General features: G+C 35.7%; 1 protein-coding gene across 5 annotated transcripts in view; it reads right to left on the reverse strand.

The window, feature by feature from the left end:
• Positions 1–15,640, reverse strand: part of Map2 (microtubule associated protein 2) — a 277,851-nt gene that overhangs the window by 20,147 nt on the left and 242,064 nt on the right. For 2 of the 5 annotated variants that reach the window (XM_076865588.2, XM_076865587.2), the window contains exons 8-10: positions 7,035–7,096; positions 2,340–2,510; positions 1,245–1,392 (exon numbers count right to left, since the gene is read on the reverse strand). In XM_076865588.2, the coding sequence (XP_076721703.1) occupies positions 1,245–1,392; positions 2,340–2,510; positions 7,035–7,096 (381 nt within the window). Of the gene's footprint in view, positions 1–1,244; positions 1,393–2,339; positions 2,511–7,034; positions 7,097–9,810; positions 9,946–10,120; positions 10,328–10,543; positions 14,270–15,640 lie in introns of all 5 variants that reach the window. The other 3 variants (XM_076865590.2, XM_076865589.2, XM_076865586.2) reach the window with 2 other exon arrangements.

The raw sequence follows: 15,640 nt of genomic DNA on the forward strand, positions 1-15,640 counted from the left end.
ACAATTGTTCTATTGTAGGCAAAAACATTTCATGCAAAATAATAAAATTTGAAATTGGCCAATTACTATTAAATATTTAATAAAGCAAGTGGTGAAATCAACTATAATGTGATGGTGGTAGCAATCTCTACCATTTTATAATGGTATCAAAATGACAGAGAGATGATTCAAGTGATTCTACAGAGCATTATCTAATATTATTTCCTCAAAAAAACAATGAGACAACATTAAGAGGACAAGTTGTGAAGTTACTAGTGGACTGAAGACCAAATTCAACCATTTACTAGCTGTGTAGCATTAGGCAAGATATCTTCCCTATAAGGTCAGTTTTCTTATCATTTGAATTGAGATTATTAATACCTAACCATTAGCATTGTTAACTAATTTGAGTAAAAATTTATCTTAGGAGCCTTGCATCTATATGTGTTTAGTAAATGGCAGCTTTTTTTGTTGTTGTTGTAATAGAAAAATGTTTAGGAAAATAATTTGAGTCCACGCTTTGCTATAACCTGTAAGTATGTAATGATTGGGCATTACATAAGTTGTTATAATTGTCATCCTGTGCTGTCAATTGAAAGGAATTGCAGCTATTGGCACAGAACATGCTATGTTTACTGTTCATTTGGAATACAAATTCTTAATAAATTGAGCAAGATTGTGGGTTTTGATTTTTGACTTTCCACTTAAATTTTAGGACTTGGAATTCTAATGAGTGTTTAGTCCATATAGATGTATATTTTTAAAATCCCTGCTGTTTTTCTCTCTTAATTACTTCTTTATTATTATTACTTTAAAAAATATTTTTAAAATTGTAGATGGATACAGTACCTTTATTTTATTTATTTTTATGTGGTGCTGAGGATCAAACCCAGTGCCTCACACAGGCTAGGCAAGCACTCTGCCACTGAGTTACAACCCCAACCCCTCTTTTAATTACTTCTTTAGAATTTTCTCTTTTTTTCCCCCTAAATTTGAAACAATATTCTTAGAAGAATGACTTTATCTCAATATTAGTTAATAGATAAGAAGCTAATTAGTTCATATTTTCTCTATCAATTGTCTTCACTCAGGTATTTTGGAACCATCTATAAGCAAGAATTTTCTAATTCTTAGGACAAAGATCATCTGTTCTTAATGCATGTTTATTTGAACACTGTAAAATATAAATACACAGTAAGCTTTTTTTTACTTAAAGGATATTTTTTAAATGATTGAAAAGAAAGCCAAACCCAAAATAAACCTACTAGTGGTCCGCCGCGCTGAAGAGGAGATGGAACTGTTGAGAGAGAAGGAATTCTCATCTCTGTCTCCTGATACTCCTCGGCGAGGAGGCAGAATGGAGGAAGGTCTTGGGAGAGAAGAGCGCTTTTCTGGGCTCTTGGTTACTCCATCCTGATTTGGGAAAAAACAGACATTGCCTTCTTGGGAATTTTTATTTTAATTATGAGAAGTGATTACATCATTTGGGTTATTTTTCTGCTGTACTGATAGATCTATTTCTTTTTAGTATGCACTATCAAATCCCACATAAGCATTTCTACTTTAAAACTAAAAGAGTTCATATTTGTCCAGATGTTTTATGAAAATAAGTTATTTTGGAGTTAACTCTAAAAACTAATGTCAAGTTCAAGTTCTAAAAGATAATATGTCTAAAACAAATTTACTCAAGCAATCTTCAGTAAGTTGCTAATTTTACTGAAAAATCTTCTTTAGCATGATAAAATTCGAAAGGACTGGCAGAAGGTATGGAATGCATAATATTCCCAAGAAAGACCACCACCATATATTGTGCACATATAAGACAGGAACTCTAGCATATCACATCTATTTATGGTTTCATTTTCATCACAAAATATTATGCACATATTAAAGCTAAGGGAACAGGTTTAATGAGTTAATGTAATTTTTTTTTTTTCAAAATCACAAAGTTCACAGTTTTCAGAGGGGATATTAAACCCTAATGTGTCTGGTGGTAAGTCTAAACAGTCTACTATATTCCATATGACACAGTTTGTTGTTATTAGAATATATAACATTGTCTATCACATGTCATATTACATGTAATAGATTGAATTTTGCTTTGTCAGTTTATATTTAATTTTTATAAGATAATCAAATAAATAATAAATAATAATGGACATTATATTTAGAAAAAGGAACATTTTTGTTTTACTAGTAAGCCATTTATTACAATATTTCAATTGTATTTAATAGGATCTACCATTTATATGTCAAATACTTAAAAATTTTACATCTTTGCTTCACACATTTCCTGAGTTATGTCATATAATCTTCCCAATTTATTCCTTTCTGCACCTTTTATTGACTTGCTGCCTTACCTTGTTCCCTGATTCTGAGTGTGGCAAACGGTCTGTGGAGCCTGCTGAGGTGGGCTGTATTAAAAAACTGTCAGAAAATGTAGCCCTTTTGGTCGTGCTAGGGCAAGCTGAGCTGTATCTTGGGGACTTTGTGCTACCCTGTGAAGCAGGAATCTTTGACAAGGTAGAATTCTAGCCATGAAAGAAAACAAACAAATAAACAAACAAACAAACAAAAAAGGTACAAAATAAACCAAAGTATGAAGAAAAAGGAAAAAAGTAATCCCACACATACAAACATATAAGAAATTAAATGTCTACTTTTAATAAAAACACAAGATAAATGATTAAAAGCAATAATGGAGATGTATACTTATATGATAATGAGGGATTTTCAGTGAACACCTAGGCTGGAACTAACTCAACAGTATTTATTTTAAAAATGTCTATTGTTATTAACATAAACATAATGCTTTGATTTTGTATTCATCAGGACTAGAACAGGATCTATGTTATTTGCTTTCCTCTACTTTCAAACATTGAGATTATTTATGGTTGGTACATAATAGAGGCACAAGAATGATTGTTCAATAAATGGTAAGTAGGTAGATGGATAGGAGGAGAGAAGAAAGAATGATACTGCTCAAATATGGAGGACCTAGCTTTGTGAAATTCTGAGAGCAAAGAATTGTGTTTGATTTAAAACAGAAATTTGTAATTTCATAACTCTACACAGAGAAACCAAAGATCTGCCTTGAAGGGAAAATGTAATCAACCTCATGAAAGAGAGATAAGAGGGACCCTTCCGGAAAGAAGGATGCTGATGTTGAAATCTCCCACTGTTTAAGGATAGAGTTTGGCTCTGAAACAAACAAACAAAATATGAGCACACTTGTCTGGTGTGGGTTACTCTTGGTGGGTAGAGACATGGGAAGCCCTCCAAAGCTGTGTAGCCACCTATCTTCTGAGTAAATAGTTCAGGAAAAGAACACAGTTTCAAGGTGTTCTTGTCTCTGAAAGAGACTTGTGTTATTTTGAGGAGCCAATTTTAGAAAGTTTGTGGAAACAACTTCCACTGTGCAATTATGCAGTCATACATTTATAATTACATTTGTAAAGTATATTATTTTCAGTGAATTTACTGTAAAAGTGAACATTAAAGTAACTTCTGCTTCTGTAACTTCTGGAAGAATGAGGAAATAGAATCCCCAAGGGTCTTCTCATCTGATGAGTGAGTGAGAGTTGGCACAATGGCCAACTGTTTGGAATTTTCTTTTTTTTTTTTTTTTTTTTTTTTTGGTGTGTGTGTGTGTGTGGTGCTGGGGATTGAACCCAGGGCTTTGTGCCATGAGGCAAGCACTACCAACTGAGCTACATCCCCAGCCCTGGAAATTATTAACTGCCAGTATTCTTGTAAGTGAAATCACTACCAGAGATTGCAATAAGAACCCCTAAATCATAAATCCCACTCTTCAAGGATGTACTGCCAATAAATATATTTTTAAAAAATAAGCCTTAACATAGGAAGAATATTACAATGGTAATTAGCAAAACCCCTTTTATCAATTTAAAGTATGATGCTAAGTAGATATATTTTGGGTTATTTTAAAATGATTTTTATATGTAGATATTGCATTTATGAGAATATGGATAAAATATTCTTTACAAATTTGATGTGTAAGGTCTCCAATAAATCCATAGGTCCCACAATAGCACCACATTTGGAAAATACCTTAAGAGTCTGTTGAAATTGTTCCTCTACTCAACACAATGAAGGTGTACACACAATCCATATCTTGATAACATTTAAGAACTTGAGTACATGTTTGGGGACTGATAATGGAAAATATTATTTTAAAGATTGAGAAAATTTATTTTCAGTTATCTGCTACATTGACTTCATCAGAAAAAAAATTGTTCAGTTTATATATGAACAAATTAGGGATCAACTTCTAGTACAGAATTAGTAAGATTTTTTTTTATGTACAGAAGTCACTCTGTAAAGCTAAAAATTCTAAAAAGGAAAGGTAGCACTGAAGAGATGCCTCACAAAATCCACAAGACTTAATATATAGATGTTGATAGTACCTGAGGGGTCTGCAAGTTTAAGTGGGTTGGATGAGTGACTTTTGGAGACAGTGGTGTTGGCAGGCCACATGTCTCCTGAGAGAGTCTTAAGAGTACAGAGAAGAATTACAAAATCAAGGAGATTATTATCTTTAAATAATTAATTTCATTCAGCTCTTACAAAAATAGCAGAGGAAGCTGCAATTTTTAAGTTTTAGCCTCCACAGCTACTTTAACAGAGACATAAGCATGCACAGATTGCACAAATCACTTCTTTGCAGACTGAATACCTTGAGTGGGAAGTGTAATTGGGTCTACAAAAGTCGTTCTTTTTTGATTGATCCTACCCACAAAAGACTTGAGTTTTGAAAATGTGATCCAGGAAAGGAGGAGGAAGTAGCTGGATTGTCCCTAATTAAGAAAGTCAACTAAGAGTGTTAGTAATTACCACCACCACCAGAAAACCAAATGAAATAAAGGGTGGGCCAGGTTCATAATAAAGAACAAGCAACAAATCACAATTGTTTTGATGAATGTACTGAATATCAGAGATAAATGGAAGTTAATCTTGGGGTTTTAAGAAGAGGATGAGAGGGGCTGGGGAGATAGCTCAGTTGGTAGAATGCTTTCCTCACATGCACAGGGCCCTGGGTTCAAACCCCAGCACCACACACACACACACACACACACAAAAAAAAAAAAAAAAAAAAAGAAAGAAAGAAAAGAAAAGAGGATGAGGTATTATTAGGTGGGAAAAAAGAGGATGATGAATGAGAAAAAAATAAAAGTGACAGATTTATCTCTCTTTTTCAGAAAGGTGAGATGGGTGTTTACAAGTGAAAAAAAAAAGATTAGTTTTCTGTCAGATAATGTATATAATTTCTGTCCCAAGTGAAAGAATATACATGTTTATCCTAGTGAGTTATTTGCAGACTAAGGGATTTGAAAGTTTTTTAAAAGTTGTCCAAACAATGCCACTTACAATTTTTTTCCTAAAGGAGAAAAACTTATAGACTTGTTTTTTTCTATATCTGCTTCTGACAGTGTCAGCTTTTAAATAATAATAAAAATAATGATAACAACTATTGTTATTTATTGAGTGAACAATGTGTTCTAGGCACTCTACTATGTACTGTTTTATAAAATTACTATATCTAATTTTCATAACTAAATTATGATATAAAATTTTTACCACTCCCTTTATTTTTTAAAACATTAAAGCATAGGAAGAAAAAGAATATAGAGATAATAAATATTCTAGATTTGGCCGTGACAACTCATAGTTCTCCATCAGAAAAGAAGATAAAGAGATACAAATATTAAAATCACATTGTGCTAAAAAATAAAGATATTTGCCAAAGCAATATAGGCATTCTATTAGCTTCCATGCTTCAGGAACATGTCTGAAAACATTTATATAAAAATCAAATATTTTCCTTCAGCAAAGACCCTCTTTCAAGATAATTATCAAAAGTTTTGCCATTGTTGGAAATAAAGCACTATTTTTCACAATAAACAAAAAATAGAAGTCTAAAATCTTATCAGATTTTAGAAGGTCACACTAATAATTGTGATTTAAATATCACATATGATTACAAGACCAAGAATGTTGGGATAAGTTTCTAATTAACATCCTTCAAATTATTGTAATTTTAGGGTTTCATTAGTAGCCCTTTAATTTTTTTTCCTTCCAGTCATAAAGGATCATGTTGATTTGGGTTTTTAATATATGATTAAAAATCTAAATCCAAAAATTCTCCAAGAAAAAGTAGAAAAGATTTTAAAAAAAACACATGAAGAAATTAAATATCACAGATATAATGTATTTATCTCCATAATTTAGCAAGTAAAGAACACTATAACATTGGCAATATGAAGCAAAAAACTGAAATACAACATTTGTTTTGAAACAGTCATTTCACTGGTAGGAAATTATCCAAAGAAAATGAACTTGACTAAAAAGGCACAATAGCAATATTTTAAGTCTAACAATAAAAAATTAGTTTGAATGTCAATAATAAGAAATTGGTTAAGGATAGCATTGCAAATAAATAAAATCCAATTTATATAGTCATTAAAATAATTATAGGCATGCAAGAACTTATTTTTACTCATTAATTTAAAAATTAATAGTTTTCTTTTTGTTATTAAATTTATAAGTGTGCGGAAAAATTGAAGATATTACATCAAAATGGGAACTGTAGATATCTTTAGATAAAGGAATTATAACTGACTTGTACTTCTTTTTGCTCATCAATATTATTTCATTTGGTCTTATTTCTTATTTCATAATAAAAACAATGAAAATATTATAAAATACTGTTGACTAGAATGGTTTGATTTGATTCTATGAAAAGTAAATGAATTGTTCTTCTCCATTTCTGCCAAGTCATTGTGCAGCTTTATATGTTTTCATCTTACTAATAAAGAGACAGCCCAGCTGTGTCCTCACTATTATCACATATCATTCTGGAAGACGTTAATACTTACCTGGATGCTCCTGAGGATCATTCTGGATGAGCAAACAGTATAAAATGGCAACTTAAAAGTAAATGTCTAAGTCTAAAGAATATCTAAAATTATTAAGAAACTGCAGCTAATGCCAAAGGAACTTTAAATGAAGAACAAGGAAAAACTATCGTTACTCACAGAGACCTTGTCCTTCGCCTGTTTGAAAACACTGGGAGCCTGAGCTGATTCACCACTGGCTGCTGTTGAAAAGAAAAAAATACAAACAAACAACCCTAAACTTAGTGGCTAAAAATCACACAAATGCATTTTTAATACCTTTTGGATATTCTGTTGTGTCAACAGACCAATGCAGAGCAAAGTTTTGTTTTGAGGCTCAAATTCAGTAATGGAAAAACCTGAATAACAATAGTGTCTCCAACTAGAGGGTGTGCTAAATTTACACATCCTAGTGTTTACCAAAGCATAGGTTAGCACCAAAGCATAGATCATTTTTTATGGGTTAACAATGTACCTTTGAATAGGTACTATATGAGGATAGATTCTTGGGACTAGAAGTTACAAAACAGCAAGGTGAATGCTGCAGAGTTTAAGGAAAAGAAAGATGATTGACTTGTAGGGTTGGCCAATAAGGTTGCTTAAGCTATGAGAAGCTCTAATACCAAAATAATACTGCCTCCAAACTGTCATGGTCATTCCAGCCCCTTTCCCTATGCACCCCTTCATTTTACAATATGAATGACATACTTGTTTGATATAAAAATACACCACATAAGAAGGGAAGAAAAATAGCTTGTCAAGAACAGAAAACATGAGAGGAATTTTAAGTTTAGTAAATACAAAATATGTTCTACACATGCACTTCCTGTATGAAATCATTACCACATCTGTTACTGTTGTTTCTCTTGCTGTGTTTTACACTTCTGGTTCCATTTTTGAACTCCATCTCTTAAGCATACTTTCTGTTGATGACTTACCTGACTTAAATATCTCATGATTTAAGACAACCCTTTGTGTTTTGGATAACCATCCACATTTGCAAGATATGCTCAGAAAATAAAATACTCAAACTTGTGTTTACTTCCTCAATTTTCATTAGTAAGAGCTTATCCTCATAAGCTCTCCAAAAAGATTTCTTAAGCTATGTGGCGATCTAAAACCAAAATAATAACTGCCTACAATGTGCTTTATGTATGTAGGCCTGGCTGGCAAGATTATTCACAGATTCTAAAGCTGATTAAAAAACAAAAAGCAACAGTAAAAAGGATGCCTCCCTATTGCTTCTATAGCATCTTAAATTACTTACTGTGGCATGTCTATATAGTTTGCTTCAAATCAAAGTCATTTATGTTTGATACATGCTTTCTGCCAGAATATTTTTATATTTGACAAGAATAAGCAAAAATTCTAATTAGTCCAAAGATCTTAAATTTCCTTTAAAAATGAATTAAAAAGGCAATTCATTTTCACAGTAAACTGAGTACCAATGATATGTAGACACTATGAAAACATTTCTCATTTCCTCTGAAATTCCACAGTCCTGATGACATCTTAAATCTTTACAGATAAGATATAGGGTTTTTAAAATGCCAAAATCAAAGGATTCTGCTCGTCCAAGTATTTGTCTAACTGGAAGAAAAATTTCAAGTTTGATGAGGCTAAAAATCTGAGAAAGTGCACTAAATAAGATGTAAGATAGAGATATAATGTCAATTTTGAATTCCTAACTTAAAGGCATTCTTTATCCTAAGCCTATCAAGGTTTGTGTATATATATAAGTCTTCCACTTTCAAATCCTGCCTTAGACACTTGTTCTTAATGGAAAACACGATAAGAATCCTGTGTGGAGAATACAAATACAAAATACTTGGGATTTTTAGTGGCTGTCATAAAACCATCAATTATCTTGCTTCTCTTTTTCTTACATACTAATGCTGCTCCTAACCTTTCAAGACATCTTAAAGTTTATATGGAGACATTTATGATGTATAATGAAAAGGAAAACACTTCTTTCTGAACCAGTAATCTGAGATTGTGCAAACTATTTTATTGTCAAGATTACCCTAGCATAATTATACATAGAAAATAAATATTTTGCATTGAAATTGAGAAAAAAGTTTGCATTATAGATATTTGTATGGGGTTTTATTATGATTTCTAACATGTTTAACTTTTTAAAACTTAGTAAATGTGTATATTTGGAAAAGACATAGAATAAACAAATAGGAAGCAAAATGAAAATAAACTTAAGTTCATTTCAAACTTAAGTTCCTCTTAAGGGGGGAGGTGCATTTTGGATAAATACATTTAAGAAAATCCCAATGACAAAATGTCAACATGTAGTACAGTAGATTGAAAGGCTTGCTAATTTTGGATATGAATCTGACGGGATTTCCAGATGATTTAATTTTTTTCTTTTTTTTCCATTTAAAGCAAAATAATTTTGCACACCACACATCTATCCCAGATTTGCTTTTTGTTTTCAGTGTCTAAATCACTGCATATTCTTGGTGGTTTTCAGTAAATTCATCAACATCAGTAACAGATTTGGCAGTAACGATGCAGAAAATAGGACAAATATATATGGACTTAGGCATGAGGGAGATAAATAAGCAAAATAATGAGAATGCATACCACGGTTAAATTCATCGCCATCGTCTAACCAAACACACAGAATGAAAATAGGAATCCCCAGAACGTGACACTAGAGCACAATGCCAAGATACAATCACGCACTGTTATGTCTGAGCATGACAAAGAAACAGATGGTCATGACCTCTTCTGCAGGGAGGGAAAAAAAAAGAATAATGATACAAGACACTTAATAGCAAAATCGTTCATGACTACTGAGATTCTTGGAAGAAAAACAAAATGAAGAAGCTGCTACAGTAATGAGATTAAAAAAAAAAAATACATGTCTATGTTTGCCAGCCACATTGCAGAATTGAACAGTCACCTGTCGTTTTCCGCTTAACACAGGAGAGATGAGTTGGTCTAGTATATTTGATAGCAGGTTTTAAAATGAATTTCCTGGAGGGAGAGTGGGCCTGAACTTCTGTTTTTTTAGCAAGTTCAGCCTTCTTATAAACTGCTATGAATAAGAAAACACAGAAAGCATACCATCAGGAAAAAAAATTAACATTTGGAATGAAACCAAACGAAAATTTCATCAATCATCGATTACCACTGTTAGGCAGTTTCTTCTATAAAAGAGTAATAATGAAATACTTCAAACACAATTTTAAAGAAGTGATTGTTAAATGAACCTTTTTTCCTTCTCACTTCATCCCGGGAGACTGTGCTAGGTTCCTTTTTAGCTATTTTTCTTTCAGGAGTGGAAATTCTGCCTCTCCCAGTTTTAAAAGGCTTTTCTTTTCTATGTTTCTCGAGAGATGGTCTCCGAGCTTCCTTTTCAGCTTTCTCCTCTTTAGGAATAGTTTCTAACTGTTCTGTCATGATGCTTCTATCATCATCTGCGGATCAAAGCAAATCATGACAACAACAACAACAGCGAGAACATTAGTAACAAATGTACAAGATCTTTTGCATATTTAACAAAATGCAAATAAAGAGATAAAGGGATATTTAAAATGTTTAAAGTGTAAAAAAAAAAAATCCCAATAGGTTATTGAGTTTAATTTGGGGTTAGAAAATTAAAGCAAAATGAAACAAAAAGACCAAAAGCACACCTTGAGTATCCACCCAGAGGCTGTCAGCATCCATAATGGAGTCATCGATGGTAGTCTCGTCTTTGTAATCATCGTAGGTTTCTGTCTTATATTCTGATAGTCCGATTTCTTCTCTCTCTGGGGAAGCTGGAGCCTCTGGGGAGCCATCCTTAGGTTCTGCCTGGGCTTCTGCTGCCACTTCTATTTCCAGCTCTTCTTCATCACGAGGGGATGGTCTCCTTTCCACCTCGTGCTGTTCTAGGGCTGCAAAACGCACACTGTGGGACCCTGACTCTCCTTCATCGGTTGTGGTTTGCACTACGGTGATGAAATCATCCTCGATGGTCACCACGGACTCAATCACTCCTTTATGTTCACCTGGGCAGGTCTCTACAAATTCCTCCCTGACACCTGGGATACCCAGGTCGGTGATCTGGAGGGTGTCTGAGCGGAAGAGCAGCTTATCATATTCACCCCGGGCTTCTATTTCTTCTTCCTCAGCCTCTGCTGGTTCAGACACAACCGCTGCTTCAAGCAGTGGTTCGGCAACATCGGAGGGCGTGACTGATATATCAGGGGTCTCTTTGCTGTCCTCCTTTGGCAGCTGAATAAATTCCATCTGGACCTCAGCTTTCTCATCTGCGGCTAAGTCAGCCTCTGAGACAGCAGGGGGGCAGGGTATTTCCACGGACAATTTGATGGCAACTTCATCTTGAATTAGAGATGATTCTGGAGATGTTTCCTTTTTGCCCTCATCGGGTTTCAAGGACTCCATGGTAAGGCTCTCATGCTCCCCGCTAGATTCATAGGATTCCTCTTTGTCTACAGCTTCCTGGTGCACCAAGTCAGGCTTGGCCACCTTCTCTTTGACTTCGGTTTCATTAACTTTGGCAACTTCTTTCATATGGCCAGTCTCAATACCCAGGAATGCATCTGCCTCCTGTGGCACTTTGGATGAAGGCACCAGCTCCTGTGCAGCCTCCAGTTGAAGTACTGTGGTCTTTCCATCATCGACATTCAGCCCTGAAGCCATTTGTCCAAAGTCACTGACTTTAATATCGAATTGGCCCTGGTCAGCTTTCTTCGCAGTGAATTCAGGTCCTTGTTCAGCCTTTTTGGATGATTCTACTTCGGCTACCTCTGGCACTGTACTAAGACCTTTCTCCTCTTTCTCTGATGATACCTCTTTTGATATGGGCAGTTCTTGGGCAGAAGCTTCTTCATGGGTTAGCCCTAATCCAAATGTCTCCACTTTACCACCAGCCTCTTCTGTCTCCTTTGCATGTTCTTTTAAATCAGCATGTTCTTCACCCTTTTCTAATACTGTATCCAGCTTATCATTAGCTTTCCTCTCCTGATCAAACTCTCGACCCAGTCCTGCCTTGTCACCAGAGGTAGGAGGGGATGCTTCCTTCTCAGCACTGAACTCATCTTTGACTCTTCCGGCAGCTGCCAGTTTTACTTCGATCAATGAAAGGTCTGTGGCCAAATCTCTTCGAACTTTATCATCAGTTCCTTCATAAAAAGAACCGCTCTCTCCTGACAAATTCTCACTGTCTTGGACAGGTGATGGGAGCGGGACTGTGTATTTGTTGAACACACAGTAGCCCAGGTCTTCGAGCTGACTGTCTGTTTTCACAACGACATGGTTTTCATCAGTTACGGATGGCAAGCCAGTACTGCTCTCCTCCACCACAGTCTCAGATGGAACTGATTTCCTCCTGGCCACCTCAGCATCTGCACTCACAGAAGCTAATCTTGACCTTGTGCCTGCCAGATCTAGCATTTCAGGTAGGTCAGGGGCCATGACAGTACCATTTTTGTAATAATCTTTGGCTAGGAAAGGGGACTCACAGGTGGTCTCAACTTGAGTAGTTTCCTCCCCGGTAGTTTTCTCATCTTGTATTTTTTCTTCTTCATCTTTGCTTTCTATTGGGAAGGAAGGGGCTTTCTCCATTGCAGGTGTGGTAGCTGGAAGATAATCGTCCCCTTCATCCATGCTTCCGCTTGTGTTGGTCAGAATATCAGAAGCCAGAGGAGAAAGATCATGACCCCGACCAAAGTTAAATCCAAGTGCTATGGAATCCAGGCAAGACATCGGCAAATTGATCGACATGCTTCTTTGTTCTATTGCAGACCTACCACCAAGTCCTAAACTTCTACTAAGAGTCAGATCATCCTTATTCTTGCTGTGGAGGTCCCGTTTCTCTCCATATACTTTTGGATCAATAGTGAACATTCTTTCTTGGGGAGAACTGGGTTCTTCAGGTACTTCGGATGGATAATTCTGGGCAAGAGTGCTGTACCCGGCTTCTTGTGCAGGAGCACTGGGCTGGGATTCTTTTTCTGCTTGAAATCCCTTGTCACCATTTTGATGCTTGGGAGACACAGTATCAATAGACCCACGGGCACTTTCTCTTGTGTCACTTAGTTCGTAATAATCGCTACCCAGCTGAATGCTTTTTGTCGCTTCCTCTTTCAAGGCAGAGGTTTCGAAGTACTTGGACATTCCTGACTTATCTTCATAAAATGGCATGCCAACCTCAGCTGATGCCACAGCCTCGACTCCTTCAATCTTATGGTCTTTGTCAGCAACTTTCTCTTCAAAATGTTCCTGGGCTGCACTCTTCTCACTCAGTGCAGCTGGTTCTGGCATGACTTTTTCCAAGGTCTTAGAGGTCATGATGGAATCGGTAACTGCAGGGAAGGAGTCGTCTTTCAGCACACTTATGGTATGCTCCTGGTCTTTCTGTTCTTCTTTTGAAAAAGTGTACTCTGTGGAGGTCTGAGTTACACCTGTTTCTTCATCTCTTGATTTTAAGGGTTCAATCTCTTTTGGTGCAGCCTCTTTGTCAGAAACGATAGTTTTATCTTCATGCTTTGGCTGAGGTTCCTTTTCAAAAAGTGTAGGTTCCTGTCCAAAGGGGGTGAAAGTCTCCTTTTTCTCTTGTTTTATGCCCTCCCCCTCTTCCCCGAAAATTTTCTCTATGACAGATTCTTCCACAACTGGAAAGTGAGCATCTCTGGGTGAGCAGGGGATTACTTCTGAGGCTGGTGTTTCTGCCATTTTTTCAGGTTTATCTTTTTGTGGCTCTTCAACAACAGAACTATCTTTGGCAGTAGCTGGGCCACTGGTTTCTTGTAGAGATTTTTTGTCATCTGGTTGTAAGAGGACAGGGGCAAAGGGTGTTGCTTCTGTTACTATTTCATTCTTCATGACATCTACAGGAAGAGTGAAACTTCCTGCTTGGAAAGGACTGGGCATGGGAGAATCAAACTGCTTCCCCTCCCATCTTGGGATATCTTCGAGTACGTCTTTCTCTCTCATGGGTGTCAGGGGGCCAGGAGATATTGGAGCAGCTAAACCCCACTCATCCTTTTTTGTTTCCATTGGCATTTCAATGAACCAGTCTTTTTGCTCTTTTGGAGCTGGAGGCTCTGCAGGGAGGCCAATGCCAGGCACTACTAGGCTTGGTTCTGTCTTCTGTTTTATGTCTTCGAGGCTGTCACCAAGAGGGTGCCCAAACAGAGCGGGAGGTACCTCATCTCCTTCTGTTCTTTGCATGTCCTTTATCTCAGAGGAAATTTTAGTTGTCTCCGGCTGAGGAACTAAGGCAGCATGTTTAAGGTCTTCACCAGGCTTACTTTGTGTCTTTGACTCCTTTTCCTTTTGGTCTGAAGGTTCAGCTGTAGAGGGAGTCAATGCCTGTTGATCGGGAAACTCCATCTTCGAGGCTGTAAGTAAATCTGAAGTAATTGGGTTGATTTTTAAGCACATAATAGGCAAGGGCTTTCAGGCAGTAAGCTTAAAATTATATTTTGAAATGGCAAATGAATGGTAGGGCAAAAGGAAAAAACTAGAGACCATGCAAGCATGCTACCTGTTCAAAAGTCAACATGAAGATGTCAGGACTGAGATCTGTGTGTACTATAACTAAAATGAACTCCTGTTGTAAGTGATGCACACAGGAATTATAAGAAGGGTTTAGTTCAGCCTACTCACTCTTGTCTGGTGTCTCTTAGACATTATGTCACGTGCCCTATAATAGAACATTTGTGTGCCTTCCATAGATAAAAGTTACAGATTACTGCATTTTGAGTAAGTAGCTATTGTTAGTGTACAAAAGGATATATATGAAGAACTAAATATGGATAAGGATTGATTTCTAGAGAAATTTTTCTTAGGTTTCCTCATTGGAAAGTAAATTGGCAGTCCTTAGGCAGCAGGTCAAGTAATCCTAATGATACGTATATTAATAGTTTCAGATAACTTGATCAACAAATGCCAGGACTGATTTAGGGGGCATTAAAAAGTTCCTGGTATAACATTTAGAAATCATCTGGGGTTCAATTTAAGGAATATAACCAAATATTTGCTGTCAATTTGTATGACATGGCTTAAAAATTGATAAGCCAATTTCTGCCACATTCATAATTTTTAATTCTTGATCATTACTTAGTCTATATGGTAGATATAAGAAAATCTAAATTATACCAACATTGGGAAGTCAGATGAGTAAAAAAATTTTTTTCAATAGAATCAACTATTAAAATATATTTTTCTCTATGGTCAGGACATCATTTCCTGGGACATGATCAATGGTCAAGCATTGACCAGTATCGACTTTAGTGGTTATTTTCACAGAAAATGAATGACACATTCTTATTTTTATTTATTTATTTTTTTTGTCAATCCAAAAGCCTTCAAATCCCATTGTGTTTAAGAACAAAGGCATTTTTCTGTGATCACTAGAGCTAAATGTAGTTATCTGGAAAAGATTAGGGGAAAAAAATCATGAAATTCAATCATCTCTTGAAGAGCAAGTGTATTTATTGATCATTACTTGATATACTTGTGTGTCTTGATGTAATAATAGAAAATTGTGTGAACTTGTAATAAATGTTGTATGGATGAAAACTCAAGAAGGATGGGGGTGATCAAAGGGGCTGACTGCCATGGAGAGAAAATGACATGGAAAGCATCAGTAGGAGCTCTTAAGGAAACCAAACCAGTATTCATTGAAGCACAAAAAATATATAGCACTTTGCGGTTGCAAACAAAAGCGATTCTGTCATTAAGCCTCTATGTGCCAAAACCCAACTTTACGATTTGAAAGA

This window comes from Callospermophilus lateralis, chromosome 9 (genome assembly GCF_048772815.1).
Source record: "Callospermophilus lateralis isolate mCalLat2 chromosome 9, mCalLat2.hap1, whole genome shotgun sequence".
Taxonomy (NCBI): Eukaryota; Metazoa; Chordata; class Mammalia; order Rodentia; family Sciuridae; genus Callospermophilus; species Callospermophilus lateralis.